At 42.0% G+C, this 17364-nt stretch overlaps 1 protein-coding gene across 3 annotated transcripts in view; it reads left to right on the top strand.

Moving 5' to 3' along the window:
- ORC3 (origin recognition complex subunit 3) overlaps nt 1-17364 on the top strand; it is a 77741-nt gene that overhangs the window by 9386 nt on the left and 50991 nt on the right. For all 3 annotated transcript variants that reach the window (XR_004645188.1, XM_034766064.1, XM_034766063.1), the window contains exons 3-7: nt 5468-5565; nt 7806-7950; nt 10328-10432; nt 12245-12399; nt 13721-13857. Coding sequence is in view for 2 of the 3 variants with exons in the window: in XM_034766064.1 (XP_034621955.1) it covers nt 5468-5565; nt 7806-7950; nt 10328-10432; nt 12245-12399; nt 13721-13857 (640 nt within the window). In the remaining variant the exon portion in view is untranslated. The remainder of the gene's footprint in view (nt 1-5467; nt 5566-7805; nt 7951-10327; nt 10433-12244; nt 12400-13720; nt 13858-17364) is intronic.

The raw sequence follows: 17364 nt of genomic DNA, 5'->3' as shown, positions 1-17364 counted from the left end.
TTTATGCTTCCCATCCGTCAGCCCCCATGTAATATTCACCATCTGAGAAGAACTAGACAAGACTGACTCCCCTTGGACCTATGAATAGTGCTGCTCAGTTCCTGTTGAAAGCAACTCAAGAGATGTCCTGTCCTTACTCCCAGGTTAAGCATGCTGCCTTGGCAGCACTCCTAATCCCTGCTAGCCCCAGAGCTGTCAAAAACGGTGACAATTTGAATGAAGAAGAGTGCAAAAAAAAAAAAAAATGAACCAGATTTTAAATCTCATTGGAAAACACTGCAGACTCTTTTATCACCAGAGGGATATACTGTAACACCTGCTTTAAAATTAATCCAAAATGATTTTCAGGCCTGGCATGTCTGTAACCCCAGGAGCTTGAGATCGGGAAGTCTAACCTAAGTTTTCTAACTGTCAGTACGGAGCACTACTAGATGGGATAGACTTGGGATATCACAGTAGAATTTTTCTTTTACTGAAAACTTGGTTTGTGTTCACATTCTGCTAAATTTATCTTGCTAAAACTGATGTTGCTCCAATTTAGCAGCCAGTATGCAATATCACTGTCTTTGGGAATAGTTCAATGAAATTTAATACAAATGTTAACTAATTTTGCTATTGTAAACCAGTCAATGTTTAGAATAATCTTTTAAATATCTTTTTGGGGAGATTTAACATGCTACTGGTTTAAGTGAAATATCTAGTTAATTGCCACATCCCTAGAGGAGATGACATTCTCAGATTAAAAAGATGCAATTTAATTGAGTAGGAGTCATCTTTTTTTTGTTTGTTTTTAACCCTGAGGAAAAGAAGAATCCAGGAGTCGTGAAATATACAAATCAGCTCTCCATCTTTTAGTTGTGCATCTTGTGGATCTGGCCATTGTTAAAAATATTGGCTGGTCACTGCATGTGTGCACACACTCATCCCCTTCTTCCATTATCTACTCAGGACTAGATTTTTAATAGTGTTTAGGTACCTAAAGATGCAGATATAGTACCTGGTGGAATTTTCAAAAGTGCCTATACATCTAATGCCTATTGGGACTTAAAATCCTATTAAAATCTGGTTGAAAATCCCAGTAGGTCCTGAGATGTATCTTTAGGCACCTAAATACCTGTAAGTCTGTCCCTCAGTCTAAGACACTGATTTTGTTTACCCTTCTTTCTGGCTATTCAGAAAATGGACTCCAGGTATGCATTTATAAGTGCAAGAGAAGGCCATTCATATGCACAGACGTCTATTAAGGCCTAAGAAATAGGTAGTGCTCTCTCGTTTGTATGTCCAGCTTTTTGGCCCAGTCCTGCAAGATGCTGAGTGCTTTCAAATCCCATTAACTTCAGCCAGAATTGCTGGTACTCCACATCTCTCAGGACCAGATCTTTGTGCACACTTGCACCTAGCATCCGCTGTCTAGACACTTGGGGGAAAAAAAACAAAATAATTTTGGTATGATCACACACACATGGTGGTTTGTGTTGCTTTTAGTTAATTTAAAAAATTATAGATTTGCAAGACCAAAGGATCCTGGAGCCATTTAAGTGGCTTTGTTAGTGTAGGTCAGTGGTCACCAACTGGTCGATCGCGATCTCCGGCGGCAGCACAGCATGGCTTCCGCTAAGGCAGACTCCCTGCCTATCCCGCTCCACACTGCTCCCGGAAGCGGCCACTGCCGCCCTGAGGGCAGGAGGGCAGGGGTCTCCCTCCGTACTGCCCCTGCCTGCAAGCACCGCCCCTGCATCTCCCATTGGCCAGGAGAGCTGCAGGGGTGGTGCTTGCGGGACAGCGCGCGGAGCCACGTGCCCCCCGTCTTCTCTTCCCTGGGGCCACAGGGCGCGTTGGCCCCTTCCGGGAGCGGTGTGGGGCCAGGGTAGGCAGGGAGCCTGCCTTACCCTCGCTGCGCCCGCTGCCGACCAGGAGCCACTGGAAGTAAGTGCTGCCCGGTGGGAGGCCACACCCCGACCCCCAGCCCTGAGCCCCCTTCCAGAGCCAGCACCCCATACCCTCTCCTGCACCCCAACACTCTGCCCCAGCCTGGAGCCCCCTCCGGTACCCAAACTCCCTCCTACAGCTTGCACCCCTCACCCCTTCCTGCACCTGAACCCCCTGCCTCAGGCTCAGCCCAGAGCCCGCATCCCCTGCCCCAGCCCAGTGAGGGTGCGGGAGAACAAGTGACTTGGGGTGGGGGAGAATGGAGTGACCGGGGCAAGACTTTCGGGATGGGGTGGGGCCTTGGGGAAGGGGCAGGGTAGATCCTGAGTTGCCCTTAGATTCAAAAAGTGATCTTGGGCGTAAAAAGGTTGGAGACCACTGGTGTAGGTAAACAATGAGCTCTTTGATGGGGGGTTCCATTAATCACCAATAGTGATACATTCGCAGGCGCACCAGCTGATTCATTTCTTATTCCTAAGGGAATTATGTGCCAAGAAATTTAAAATTATGCGCACAATATTTTAAAATTCTGCACATTTTATTTGTCAATAAATAATTGTGATTCCAGCATGGCAGTGGGGAGCACAGGCCACTGGCTGCATTGAGGTGGGAGATCACCCTGAAGCTCCCACTTACCCCGTTACAGAGACTCGGCAGTGAGGCTGCACCTGACCCTGACACAGTGCAAGGGCTGGGCCTGCCCCAGAGCCGTGCCCCTCTGCGCCAGGTGTGGGTGGGCAGGCTCAGCCCAGCAGGATCCAGGTGTGGGGAGGATCTAGGTGTGTGGGGAGAGGTTTCTGTGTGGGGCAATCTTGATGTGGGTGGCTCAGTGGGAGATCTGGATGCACAGAGGTTCATTGGGGGGTTCCGGGTGCAGGGGCAATGGGATTCTGCAGGGGATCCAGGTGAAGGTGGTTGGGGGGAGGGTGTCTGGGTGTGGGGGGCTCAGTGGGGGATCTGGGTGCTGGGGGTGTGGGGCTTGATGGGGTGGGGTCCAAGTGCAGCTGGTTGGGGATCAGTGGGATGGAGTTCTGGGTGTGGGGGCTTGTCGGAGGGGTTCAGGTGTAGAGGGGTTGGGTTTGTCAGGGTGAGGGTTCAATGGGCCTGCTTAATGGGGGAGCCCCAGCTGCTGCTGAGGGGACGCTGCAGGCCGGGCTCCTGCTTCCCCCCCATGATTCCCCTGTCTTCTCCGTCCCCCTCACTCTCACATTCCCTCCCCCTGCCCTATTCTACCCCTTTCCTTCCCCACTGTCTCTTCCCTCCCCATCCCCTCATCCCCCCTTCCCTCACTTCCCCCAGCCCCACCGCGGGCACTCACTGTTTCACGGAATAGAAAACAGGAAGGCTTCCAGAACACAGAAGGGGAGCAGGACTGGCACTGGGATCCAGGAGGCTGCGTTCAACTGCAGAGTTAGCGGAGCCATGGAGAGACAGCTTCCTTCAGCTGGGCAGTGCTGCGCTTGTAGAATGGGGGAGGGGCAAGTGGCATGTAACCCTGTGTGCCCCCCCCCATGCCTCGCCTCTGTTTGGAGGGGGGGCAGTCCCCCCCAAAAAACTGCACCCATGGTCACCCCCTTGCCGCCATGCTCTTCCCTTTGCTTCCCTGCCATTTTCTGCAGGCGTGCAGTCCTGCAGAATCCCCCCAGGAGTAATTTCTAGGGACTAGAATGCAGCTGATTGCTTAGTACCTGATTATTAAAGGGAACTTACAGTTTTGTTGTAACATTTATTTTTGTTTTCATGTCTTTGCTATTGCAAAGAGAAAAGTTAATCATCGTATTCAATCCTGCATGCCCTGACAGTTAACTGAACTGTTTATATAACCGTCAGCCATTGTACCCTTCCACGTAGTGTTAGCTGTCCTCTAAGCCAGGGGTTCTCAACATTTTTTCTTTCTGAGACCCCCTCAACATGCTATAAGAACTCCACAGCCCGCCTCTGCCACAACAACTGTTTTTCTGCATATAAAAGCCAGGGCCGGCATTACGGGGGTAGCAAACAGGGCATCTAGGAAGCTGAGTGCAGAATGTCTCAGCAGAGAGACGTCAGGACACTGCTAACAAAGAGGGTCTGATATTTAAGACGTGCTTATTAACTTTAAAGTTCAGGGAGGTGAAGGAAGGTTGGAGATGGGGACCAGAAACTTAGACCTGGTCTGCACTTAAAAGTTTTGCTAGCATATGTCAGGTGTGTGAAAAAATCACATGCACCCCCAACTGACCTAGGTATGTTGGCAAATGTAAACGCTGTGATATCACCACAAATGTGCTTTTCCCGGTTGGGGAACTGGAATAAGATATAGTGGCAAAAGTTATTATTTGTATTATGCCATTCTAGGAGCCCTGATTATGGACCAGGACACCTTTGGGCTAGACATTGTACAAACACTCAACAAAAAAGACGGTCCCTGCCCAAGTTCTTTAGTTTCTTCTGGTATAAACTGCATCTCCACTGGGAGGTTGCTGGCATTGCTATACTGGCAAAGCCTTTCTAGTATAGACCTGATGTTACTGTGGAATAATGGAGGGGGACCAGAGGCCTACTGCAAGGCACTGTGGAAGACCCCATGGCTGGTTGGTTGCGTGGACTGTGAGACGGACTGAAACAAGTTGGACAGTTTGGGAAGGGGAATATTTATAATAAGGGAGACAATGCTAGTTTATCCAGCTGCAAGGCAGGATGTGGATGGTTGCCAAGCAGGGTGGCCTAGCGCAGTGGTTCTCAACTGGGGGTCCGAGGCCCACTGTGGGGCCGCGAGCAGGTTTCAGAGGATATGCCAAGCAGGGCCGGCATTAGACTTGCTGGGGCCCAGGGCAGAAAGCCAAAGCCCTCCGGCCTGGGGCTGAAGCCCAGGGCTCCAAGCCCTGCCACCCAGGGCTGAAGCCGAAGCCTGAGTGACTTAGCTTCGCAGGGCCCCATGTGGCTTGGAGCCCTGGGCAATTGCCCTGCTTCTAACTCTGGTCTGGGCTTTTATATGCAGAAAAACAATTGTTGTGGCCCAGGTGGGCTGTGGAATTTTTATAGCACATTGGGAGGGGGCCTCAGAAAGAATAAGCTTGAGAACCCCTGGTGTAGTGGAAAGAGCATTGGACAAGGATTCAGGAGGTCTGGGTTCTAGTCCTGGGTCTGCCACTGGCCTGCTGGCTGAGGTGGGCAAGTCACCTCTGTCTCTGTTCCTGCATTTTAGAGATGGTGATAATGATAGTGACCTCCTTTGTAAACTGCTTTGAGATCTGTGGATGAAAAGTGCTATATAAGAGCTAGGTATGTATGTTTGTATATATTTATGTATCTTTTTGTCTCAATCTGGGACCAGCGGTGAAAGTCAGATCATTCACCAACTCCTTCTGGCAACAGCCTCGACATACTTCCCTCACTTGTTCTGCCTACCTGATAGAGATACATGCAGTTAATAGACAAATAATGGCTTATTATGATTGAGGATAGATTTCCTTTTCAGCCATTGTCGTTTGCTTGTGAAAAAAAGTTTTGTTTTTATAAACACCATTATGATTGCCTTTTATTTGTATTTTTCCAGCTGACTATTTTAGTGAAGGTAAAAATGATTCAGAGGACAGCAGTCTTCGATTTGCTACTTGTCAGTTGTTATGGAAGCAGATCAATTCTGAAACAGAGGTGCGTCCTGCTACTTAATACTAACTATACATTTTACATTTTAAATCAATTCTGGTGTTTTGTTCTTATTTTTCTGAGTGATTTCCTTTACCTGCAGAAAAGATGAAAGGTCTGAGGCAGGAAGAGAGCCAGAAATGTGGAGTGAGACTGAAACCTCCATGAGGAACATATAAAAAACACCACTGGTACACTGTTTCTAACCATGACACATATACCAATTCTGATGCATAAGCTTCCCCTCCTTACCTTACTGATGGTGTATTGCCACTGTCTGCTTCTAATCCAGTTGTGTGTTTTCTAACCCACAGTGAAGTTTAGGCTGCTCTAAACCTCAGTTTTGTGGGGTATAGGGCATCTCAAGGTCCATTTTGGATTAGAATGCACGCTGGTGAATGGAAGATGGACATGTGCTAATATGGCTGAGCGCTTAGTCTGGTGAACTGGTGTCAACAGTGTCTTTTATATACCAGTGAGAAGTGCTATAATGATAACCACCTCAAATGAAGCAGACCGTTTTAGGAAAAATAAAATGTTTCCTCAACCTCTTGGTTACTTGAGGCCTTATAAAATTAAGTAGCCTATAATTAGGAGCCCAAAACATTTTAATAAGTTTAACATTGCAAGATGGAGCAGATGAAGAGAGATTTTTATTATGGTGGGATTTTTTTGAGGGAAAGCAATCCCAGAAAATATTCTGTCTACTAGCCTTCCCTCTTCACCTGTTTCTCTCCCCCACTTCCCTCCGCGTTTAAAGAAGAACTTGCAGCCTGTGGTGAACTTAATATAACCGACTAAAAACATAAAAGCAGTGATAGGTCGTGGGGTTTTATACTTTTCTGGCTGTGTTTACCAAAGAGATATGTTTAAATCAGGGCTTGCTTCCATGCAGCTCATTATTGTTAATTAATTATTAATATTAATATGCAGATCAATTTCCACAAATAGTTTTGGGGGAAAATTCTGAAAAAATCAGATTTTTTGTTGTTGACATTTTTCTAAACTAAACATTTCAACATTTCATTTTGAGATGATGTTTGAAATGTTTCATTCAACCAGAATAAAAAAAAATTCATTTGAGGGAGAAACAATGCAAAAATTCAGGTTTTGGTTTGAAACAAAGCAAAAAAAATTGTGTGTGTGTGTGTGATTTTTTTTTTGTTCGACCACTGAATCAAAAAAATAAATTATTCACTCAGCTCTAGGGTCTTGGTAGAACAGTTCAATTCAACCGTGTACTCAATGTGCAGTAGAGGTCAAAAAAGCAAATAAAGTGTTAAGATGCCTAAGGCTCAGAGGAGGCAGCAGCTGGCTGGTCACAGCCCCAAAAGACAACCCCATAAGTGATTTTTGTTGTAAGAAGTATGTGATTAGGTTTTGGTTGGTAGAGGTGAAACCATCTGTCCATTACGTTTTCTGATATTCCTAAACAGGACTACAACTTCCCTGTGTATTCCAGCAGAAGAAATATTTTGGGCTGGAGGTAGAGAACCACAAATAAACACGTTTGATAATCGAAGGAAGTAGAAAAATACTGCAAAAGTATATCTGTCTTTATTGATTTTTTTTAATTATTTTTTTCACGTTGATCCCAGTATGAAAATAATTTTTCAAGGATAAAAGGGAGTAGCGGAATGGTGACAAATAAGGCATGTGTTGGCTGAAGATACTTTTTCATCATTTAGGCCTAATACTTTCCTTAGTTGATTTTTTTCTATTTAGATTTAAAGAAATTGAATGTTGACTCTCCTGTGTAACTGTAGAATTCACACAGAAAATGCTTGTAGGTATTCTGTAAGACAATAGGGAATAAGAGGAGTAGGCATGGACATCCTGCCAGAAAATAATTGCACTGTTTTGTACATCCAGAGGTCACTTGCTTTTTCATAGCTAAATAATTTTTTTTTCTCCTCTGTGCCTGAATCATTTTTAAGATTACTGTTCAACCTGTCATGCAGCAACATACTTAAACAATGCAGTATCCCTGAATTATTGAGATATTTGATCAAAGCATCAAGGGAAAACAGAAATCAACACTTCTGTTTCTGCCACCTAATAAATTATACACTCTGATCATAATTGGCAGAAAAACAGAATATTAATTTAGAATTGGACCCTGGATAATTTGCTTTGGGGCTTTTAACAACCAGTAAAGTGACAAGAGGGAAGTGGGAAAAGGGGGACTCCAGTGTCTCCCCACATATGTATAATAAAAGCTGTGTGTGTGCGTTTATATTTTCTAGAAAATACAAGAAGAACTCAATAAACAATTATTTGATAACCTAATAAGTTTTCTGAGACAATCTTACTCTGAATTCCAAACAAAGAAGACAGAATGGATGTGTCAGATGAAATCCAGTGAAATTCCTACTGCAGCTCTTGTCCTAGGTAACTTTTTTGTATTTTAAGACACTTTGTGATACATCTGTCAAATCTCTAGATTAGATTAAAGATCAAAGGAAATTGATTTGGAGCCTTCCAGCTATTGGAGCAAGCAGCTTGAACTTCAGAAACATTAATAGACAAGAATCAGAGGAAAGCTGTATTGGTTTTAGTTCTCTTGTTTTTCCCATATGTATGAAGGCACAGTGTGAGAGCATCTCCACCATTGGTTTTGCCTTAGGCAATAGGAGGGAGTGGACATCAGAACATTTGGCTTCTATTCCCATTTCTACCACCAACGTGCTGTGTGGTTTGTCTGATTATCTTGGTTTTTTAATATGGCATCCATTACCATGGGATATGAGTGCCTCATGTATATTTATGAATTTATTCTCCCAATCCTCCTTCGAGAGAGGCAAATATTGTCCTTATTTTTTATTTTATAGTTTTTATTTTTCCAAATACAACAAATAAACCAAAACACCAGATTCATCATAATACTCAAAGTAAGTAAAGAGGTTAGATTGAAGAGCAGGGATAGGAGGGGAAGCAAGATATCTATCTTAAAGAGCTACTATACTCATAGACCTCTTAAAAAGTCAGCCCAAATTGCTTTGAATTTTTTGGACATTCCACTTCTGCAGAATGTGAGTCATCTGTCAGATGCAAAGTCAGCCATATCACTGAGCTAGCTACACATCAGTGTTTGGTGGGGATTGACTTTTCCATTTTTTTCAGGATTAATTTTTTTAGTTACCAGTGTTGACCATTGGGACCATGCTGCTTTGTTACCAGGTAACCTCCAGGTATCAGGAATATATCCATCGATGAAATTTAAGGAGGAGGGCTTCAACTTAGCATCCAATATCAAACTGGTCCTTTGACCCACCTCATAAGAGAAATTCTTGATACTGGGGCACTCTCAAAACATATAAGCTAATGCAATACCCAGGGAGTTACATTACCAACAGCAGTCTGAATTTATGAGACCCTGTGACATGTTAGACTAGGTCTGGAGGCCTCGCAGCCCTGCATCACCTTGTTCCAGAATAGAGCAGCAAGAAGTCCTCCAGGCAGCCTAGAGTGGCTGTAGAAGAACGGCCAACCAGAGAGGCTGCTGAGTGACCAATAAGGGTCCAGAAGAGCCAGATAAAAGGCAAGCAGCAGAGCAGCTTTCAGTTCCTGCCTGGAGCTTGAAGAGGGAGAACCAGGTGCTTGGCTGGCTGGCTGAGCAGCAGGTCCCTGGATAGCTCACTGCGGAGGCAGAACCAAGCCCAGGGAAGGTTGCCAAAGACTGGGTGCCTGGCTGGCTGGATAGAAGAGCAGCAGGACCATGAAAAGGTCAGTGCGGGCAGACTGAGCCCGGGGGACTGAGACCAGGACCTGCCCAGACCAGGCGAGGGTACCGAGATGGGCGCTGCTGGTCTGGTTAAAGACTGAACCCAGGGAGGGCTGCGGCCCTGGGTAGGTGTCAGAAGAAGGCAGTGTCTGCATGTCAAGAAAACACCTTCGGTTGGTCTGTGTCAGCTGACTCCGGCTGGGGCTGTGGGGCTGTAAAATTGCAGTGTAGACTCTCGGGCTGGAGCCTGGGTTCTAGGACCTTCCCCACTCTCAGGGTCCTCCTAAAATTAGGTCTGTGCTATGGTTCTATCTGTTTTAATTTGGTTTAGCTGAAACAGTTTTACAGTTGGTTAGAAAATGTTCCCATTGTACATAAATCCAGGGAGCCTATGGCAGAGTTGGTGATTGAACTCAGATCTTCTGAGTTCCAGTCCTTCGTCCTTAGAAGTGGGGATAAAAGAAATAACTAAGCAGCTGTTTCAATTTCCCCTTAAAAATCTAATGTGTACATCACTAATCTTTAGACTCTTTGGAGGTTGTGGTGGAGAGAGAGATGATAAAACCTGCTTGAGTTCTGAGATCTGGTATAGTGGTAGTATAAGACTCGTTCGTTGTCTTTCTCCATCCCTCCAAAATTCTGAATAACAAAATAACTGGCTTTTCTTCATTCTTGCTAATGAGTGTTCTTGACAGCTTGTTAAGTGGAATCCAATGCAGAATTACATCAGCAGGAATCAAACCACTGTTAAAAAAATAACTGAGAAATATTTAGGTCTCAGGTGCCTCCTTACCTTCCTTCCTTCTGGAAGGAGTTTGAGGGATATTTCTGTTGCTGTCTCTAGAGAGGGAAAGTAATCTGTGATACCATTGATTTTAATCAGCCATCACTAATATGGAATTCTGAATACAATTTTTCTTCATAACTTACAGGTGACCTGTCATTTTTTCACTATTCTCTTTCTCGTCTATTTGGGATATCTTCTCATTCAGTGATTCTGATAATAAACGGGGATAATCCAGTATTGATTTTTCTTCCTTCTAGGTGTAAATGTTACAGATCATGACGTGACTTTTAAAAGTCTCTCAGAGGTTCTTCAGGATAATGTTACTCCTTATGTAGTCTCACTGCAAGCCAAAGAATGCCCAGGTATATAACGTAATAGCTTTAACAACCTGTTCAAATGGTGAATGCCATTAACCATAAATTCTATCTTATATTTTTTAATTATAAAAATTATGGATGGAAAAGACCTTTTAGGCCATCTAGTCCAATCTGCTGACAATGCAGGATTGTTCTCTGCAATACATTTTCTAGGTATGTCCAGTTTTGTTTAAAACAATGAGGATTCCACCACTTCTTGTGGGAAACTATTCTATCTTTGTCATCCTGTTCAATTTGAAATAAAGCTGTTGCATATTTTAAGATTTTTTTTAATAATTTTATATTTGGTCCAACCATTTCTTACTTTAATCCTCGGGAAGAAGTAGATGTAATAACTATCATGGTTTCAGGGTAACTTCACCTGTATTCTTCCCTCCCTGGTTCACTCTAGGGTGCCCAATCAGGTGTCAAGCCTCCAGCTATCACTTGTCTCTGGGAAGGGACCTCTGTCAAATTCCCTTTTTTAACCGGGGGTTTTACAGCTGTATACCACGTTCGATACAATGTGACATCTGCAGCAAGACAGTCTGCCTTAAGGCCAGCTTACCTGGGCTTACCTTTCTCTCCAAGTGCCATGACAGGTGTGATTTACCAGTAATCCAAACAGCTCTTTCTAAGCAAGTACATTTATTCTTAGGGCAAAAGCTTTGTGTGCGAGAGAGAGCCCCAATAAATGGATTTAAACACACACTAAACAGATCAGGAGTCACCCACCAGTCTTATAGTACCCAGGACCCTAGTAAGCCAAAATTTTTCCAACCTTTCAGCAGGGTCTGTTTGTTGAATCAAAAGAAAGAACCTGTGTCAGTTCAAGCTCAGTTTTTTTAATATCAAAAGCCATTTCTTAGTTTGAGTCTCTGGAACACCCAGTTGGAACTAGTATATGCAAACCTCCCCAAGGGTTGTACTTCTCTAGAGTTGTTTAGTTACAGTGACTCACCTTAATCACCTTCCTCAATACACAGTTTTTAGTTTCTGGAGGAGCTGTAGTAACCCTCTTCCATAGAGTAGACTAGAGCACAAACATATAAACCATTCATAAATTTTAGTAAGTGGTCCCCAAAGATACTGCATCTGTCACAGCAAATATTCGATTATAAACTGAAATCTCCCTCTGCAAACCCTAGTCTCTTTCAGCCACCAACTTCATGTCTGAGACATTTTCATAGTGAGGAGAATGACACCTGTGGTTTTTTGTTTGTTTGGTTTGGTTTGGGGTTTTTTTAATGCCAAGAACAGGCCTCATGGATACGTATTTATATTTTATGAAAAACCTAACATCATCTATGTTCTGTAAAGCTTTATGTATATGAGCTTCAATGTGTACATATAGCAACTTATTTTACTGTAATCAGGAATATCTGTAATAACATTTTCTTCCAAATATATACTTTTTGTAAACTCAAAAGACTAAAATCACTCCAAGAAATGTACTCAGATCTCTTATTTAGCCTTTTAGTCTAACTTTAGGTTAATCTAGCAGTGCACAAACAGTGCATTGCTCAAGCCTGAGGGAGAGGTAGGATCAGTGTCTGACCCTTTGATTTCCTCCCTCCCCCACCAGACAAGCTAGTAGTGTTAACTATTGTTATACACAGCAGTCCTGATATATGGAGGTTTGGGAGCTGCCTGGGGAAGTTGAAAATAATGCTCCACAGAGAGGGTGAGCTTGGGGAAGGGGAAGAAAAGACAAAAACAGGATGATCGGGGGAGAGGGGTGGAAATAGGTGTGGTGTGGGTTAGAATTCTAGGTAATTAGGTGAGAGTCTCTTCATTGTGTGCCTCTATGTTGTAAAGGCATAAAACATCTGCTTCAGAAACTGATGGGACAGCTAATGGACTGCTGTGTAGATGTAGACTCATTTGAAGAGGAGGAATGTGTTAACATTTCCCAGAAAAAGATACGCTGCTCAATGGCTTCTCTTTCCAAATGGTACGAGAGTGTAACAAAGGTAGGCTTTCATACTGCCATTTTACAAAATATCTGGCTTTTAAGTCTCATAAAATGTTAATTGCATGACTCAGTCTTGTATCTAATAGTCAAAACACTAGCAAAGTTAGTCTTTCATTTAGTACTACTACGTGATACCTGACCCTGAGACCATCAGAACCTAAAAGTATTCTTTCACGAGTATGAATGCAGTTTCTAATTAAATATTAATGTCTGTCTTTTTGAAAGGTCACTTTTGAAAGTGTTTTCAAAATTCAAAAAAAATGGTTGTTTTAGGCTAATCCTTTGGAAGTGGAAGCTTAAAACTCAAATCTGACTTCCTATCAAATGTTGTTCTCTCCAGACAAGATCCTTGAAGTATTTGTTTTGAAAAACAAAGTATAAAGAACAGATGATCCGTGTTAAGTCGGCCTTTTACGCAAGCTATCTGAAGCCTGCACTACACAGGCAGTTAATAATAGCAAAACCTTCCAAATGTTTTATATTTTCTCACTATTGAAAAACTAAAAATTAGGAACACAAATATTTTATCAAAATTATTGAGACTCTGAGGGTCTCCTCTGGTTTCCTACTGGGTAATTGGACAAAAAAAGCATAGAATAATTTTCCTTATTACTTTGTATTTACATTGACTTCAGTGGGATTTATGTGCTTTGTTGAATAGAAATGGGCTTTAGCATGTGCTTAAGTCTCTGCTAAATTGGGACCTAAATATCCATGTTCCAGCAACCAGCCCGAGTAGCTTGAGTATCTCAGCTGAGATACAGGAGAGATCTTCTGAGGGACAGGAGGAAAAAGAATCCTACTCTCTGCTCCCAGTGCTGGGAAGTCATGATGCAGATTCTGCTGTAACCTAATTTGGAATAGCCTTTATGGTGTTAGCACAGCCCCTCAAGCAGAGTAATAGAGAATCTGTGCAACTGAGGATGTTTCATCCCTTTTCAATTCCCAGGCATGCCTGACTTGCTACTGTGATCTTCACAAAAAGTGGTGCAAATCTGTGTGCCCATCCCAAATTGTCCCTCCCTTTGCCCAGTGGAACCACACCAGAGGGCTCTGCGGAGATAAGGGCCATATTGGCCCTTGTTGAAGAATAGTTTTCTAACCTACTCTCTGTTATAGCTGTTTCATTTAGGTCACAGGAGAGGAACAGTGGTGATGTACACAGTTAGAGAAGTACCATGTGTTCCTTAAACACAGCTAATTTTGTTTATTTTGGTTAAGTTGTCCATGTGGTAATAGTGTTATAACATGGGAGACAAGAGACTTACTTTGTATTTTCCCAACTTCTGTTTTATAATATATGGACAATGGCTTTGAAGAAAACAGGTTCTGAAACTCCAAGCAAAAAAATAACTTCCTCTTCCAGGCACTGGCAATCTCCTCCAATTGTGGTTATCTTCAAGGACATGGAAAGTTTCACAACGAAAGTACTTCAGGACTTCATAGTTATCAGCAGGTAATGTGCCCTGAGGTGTTGGACTGGTGCTCTTTTACTCCCTTCCACTTTTTCTAGTTGTTGCCATAAAATTAAAGGCTGGAGCTCAGGTGTCACTTTTGCTTGGGGTGGTAACCTGCCCACTATGCCATGAGAATGCAGGCCAAATCACTTGAGTGCTGATAGTTCTCCAGTGTTTCTCCCCATATGCCCAGAAGGACAGAGAGGTTCTCCATAATTCACTGGAAAAGAATTGTAGAGTGACTCAGCTAAATGCAGCACAAAGAATCCTTGGATATGCCCCCAGAAGTCCTAGCGACACTTGTGGTTGAGGGGGTGCAACAGCAGTAAGGACACAGTAACTCGGGTACAGCTTCTCAATACAGCTGCTGAGATCCAGGCTAGGCTAAACAGGGTTCTCAGTCCTCATTGTTGATCACCCAAGCTAACTCTGGAGTTACAACATATCCCTTCTTGATTGTAAAATCCTGGGACATGCAGTATCCCTTTACAAGGACATGGAGAGGATGGAAAACTGAATCAGAAATTTTGAGAATAGCAATAGTGGTGCAGGTGAGCAGGCAGTGGAAAACAAGCACTGTTAGCAGTAGAAATGATGAACTGTTAGAATACTACCTAATTTCCAGTGTTCTGAAGTCTTGAAGGGGTGGTTATTGTCATGGTGCCTGTCTAATGCGGAATAGCTGAGGTCACATATTTGAAGTTGAGTGGGAGGGTTCCATCACTAGATAAGTTTGGATGTTTGTCCTGTGATTTGCTAGAGCAGTGGCTCTCAACCTTTCCAGACTACTATACCCCTTTCAGGAGTCTGATTTGTCTTGCGTACCCCAAGTTTCACCCAATTTAAAACCTACTTGCTTATAAAATCAGACATAAAGATACAAAAGTGTCACAGCACACTGTTACTGAAAAAGTCTTACTTTCTCATTTTTACCATGTAATCGTACAATAAATCAATTGAAATATAAATATTGTACTTACATTTCAGTGTATGGTATATATAAAACAGTATAAACAAGTCATTGCCTGTATGAAATTTTAGTTTGTACTGACTTTGCTAGTGCTTTTTATGTAGCCTGTTGTAAAACTAGGCAAATATCTAGATGAGTTGATGTACCCCCTGGAAGACCCTCGTAGAAGAAGTCTAGCGTCAGTGCAATAACTGTACAATTAAAAGTTGTCTTCCTTAAAATCTGGTACTGTACTGCTGGACTAGAAGTCAGTCAGTGTTGTGCCTTATCTTTTAAAGAATGTGCTGGGGATGTCCCTGGGAATTAGACAAATGCACTTTACTTTGTTATTACAAACTAATTTACCTGATACTAAAGATGGAGTTAAAACATCTTGATGACATAAAGTTTAAAAAAAAAAATGGTTTCTGCATAAGAAAATCCTACTTCTTCAATCTGTTAGAATTCTTTGAGGTAGCCAACAGAATAGTAGATAAGGGACAGATGTTATATATAACTTTTTAAGATTGATTAAAAATTCTTCAACAAAATCCCTCCTAAAAAGTGGCTAAGGAAATGATATAGTTATGGGATTAGAGTTGAAGCCCTGTCATGGGTTGAAAACTAGCTAAGAGGTTGAGAACAAAAAGAAGGAATAGTCAATTTTCATCAGGGAAGAAAGTTAGTAGTGGGGTGCTACAAAGATCTGTAATGGGACTAGTATTATTTAATATATTGGTGAACTTTAAGGGGCAGTGTTAAATTGTATAAGACTGTTTTGGATAACATGAAACTAGAAAAGGGAAGAGGCTATACCTCTGTATAAAGCAGTGATAGACCCTCATTTGAACACAGTGCTCAGTTCTGGTCATCACATGTCAGAAGAAATGAACTAGAAATAGAAAAGATCCAGAGAGGGCAAAAATGAAAAGAGAAATGGAAAAATTCCAAAACAAAGAAAAATTTAGACATTTTAGGATTGTTTGTTTTAGAGAAGGAACAAGTGAGTGAGTGTATAGTAGGTCTAAAACTTATTGCGTGTGTATATATAGAAAGAGCTATTTGGGCATTCCAATTTTCCTTTTCTCGTAACACATGAACAACTTGATAAACAGTGAAATTAAAAAGCAGTACATTTAAAACTGCTAAAGATACATGAATTACACCACAAATAATTAACTGTGGAACTCACTGCCACAATATGTTTTTGAGGCAAAGAGTCTAGTTAGATTTTAAAAAGAGGTGTGTGTTATTATTCATATATTATATTTATTAATCACAGATATGCTAGGATAAAAACAAGAGGAAGTCAAGGGAGAGAGGATTTCACCCACAGAAGGAATATAGACTCTTTAAGACGTATACTAAGACAAACACAAAACTCTCTAGGAGATAGCATTCCTATGAGAGAAGTTAATTCTAATTTGTTTAAATATGCAGCGTTGTTGTAGCCGTGTTGGTCCCAGGATATTAGAGAGACCAGGTGGGTGAGGTAATATCTTTTATTGGAATAACTTCTGTTGGTGAGAGAGACAAGCTTTTGAGCTACACAGAGCTCTTCTCTCGGAGTATCTTTCTGAGACCTGAGGAATAGCTCTGTGTAGCTTGAAAGTTTGTCTCTCTCCAACAGAGGTTGGTCCAATAAAAGATATTACCTCACCCACCTTGTCTTTCTAATTTGTGTAAATGTCAGTTATGGATCACTTTATCCCCTTCTTCTGAAGCATTTGTTGTTCGTTGCTATCAGAGATAGGATTGGTGAACATAGGAACTTCGGTCAGATCTGATACGGCAATTCGGAATTCAGATGAATAATGTTGTTTCTGGTTCATCTCAGGATGTTAATGTGGGTGGAAAGTTACAATTGTTTGAATTATCTAACTGCATTCCATACTTTCAGAAAGTTGGGTTTCTTGTAAGTTCAATTCTAAATGTCTTGCTTTATTTTTTTTATTTTATTTTATTTTATTTAAGCAAACTACAACACTTTTTAAAGTCTTGGGGCTCTTGTTTGTTTTGTTTTGTGCTAGACACCGTATAATCACAAAAAACAATCAGGCTTTGATCTATGATTGTGGCCCTTAGGTCCTACTGCAATTCAAAGAATAAATAATAATTTCATTCACCATTTAATTATTTTTATCCATGTGAGCCTTTCAACACTATTTATTAAAGTTGTTCCTTAGAAATGAAAATAATTTCAAGGCATATTTAGAAGACTATATTTTGGAATTTTTCAGCTAGGTAAAACTAGCAAAGGGGAATCTTTCCTGTACTGTAACACTAAAAGCAGATGTTTTACAAGCATCTTCCTGAAGATTGGGTCCTCAGGATACAGTTTGATTTGTTTTTTTTCCTTGGGTGCTTATAATTTCCGCTCTACCCTTTTCATTTTCTTCCCAGATCAAAACTCATCTTGTTACAATTGTAGCTGTCTATTTACATTGTACCTTTGAGAGTAGTGCTGTATTGGGAATATACTGTGTTGCCTTTTGGTTGTGGTGCTGGGGAAACCCGCATAACTATTATGTTTTCTCTTTCCTTCCCCACTTTGTGG

Source organism: Trachemys scripta, chromosome 3 (genome assembly GCF_013100865.1).
Source record: "Trachemys scripta elegans isolate TJP31775 chromosome 3, CAS_Tse_1.0, whole genome shotgun sequence".
NCBI classification, from domain to species: domain Eukaryota; kingdom Metazoa; phylum Chordata; order Testudines; family Emydidae; genus Trachemys; species Trachemys scripta.
This window is presented reverse-complemented; position numbering and strand designations above follow the sequence as displayed.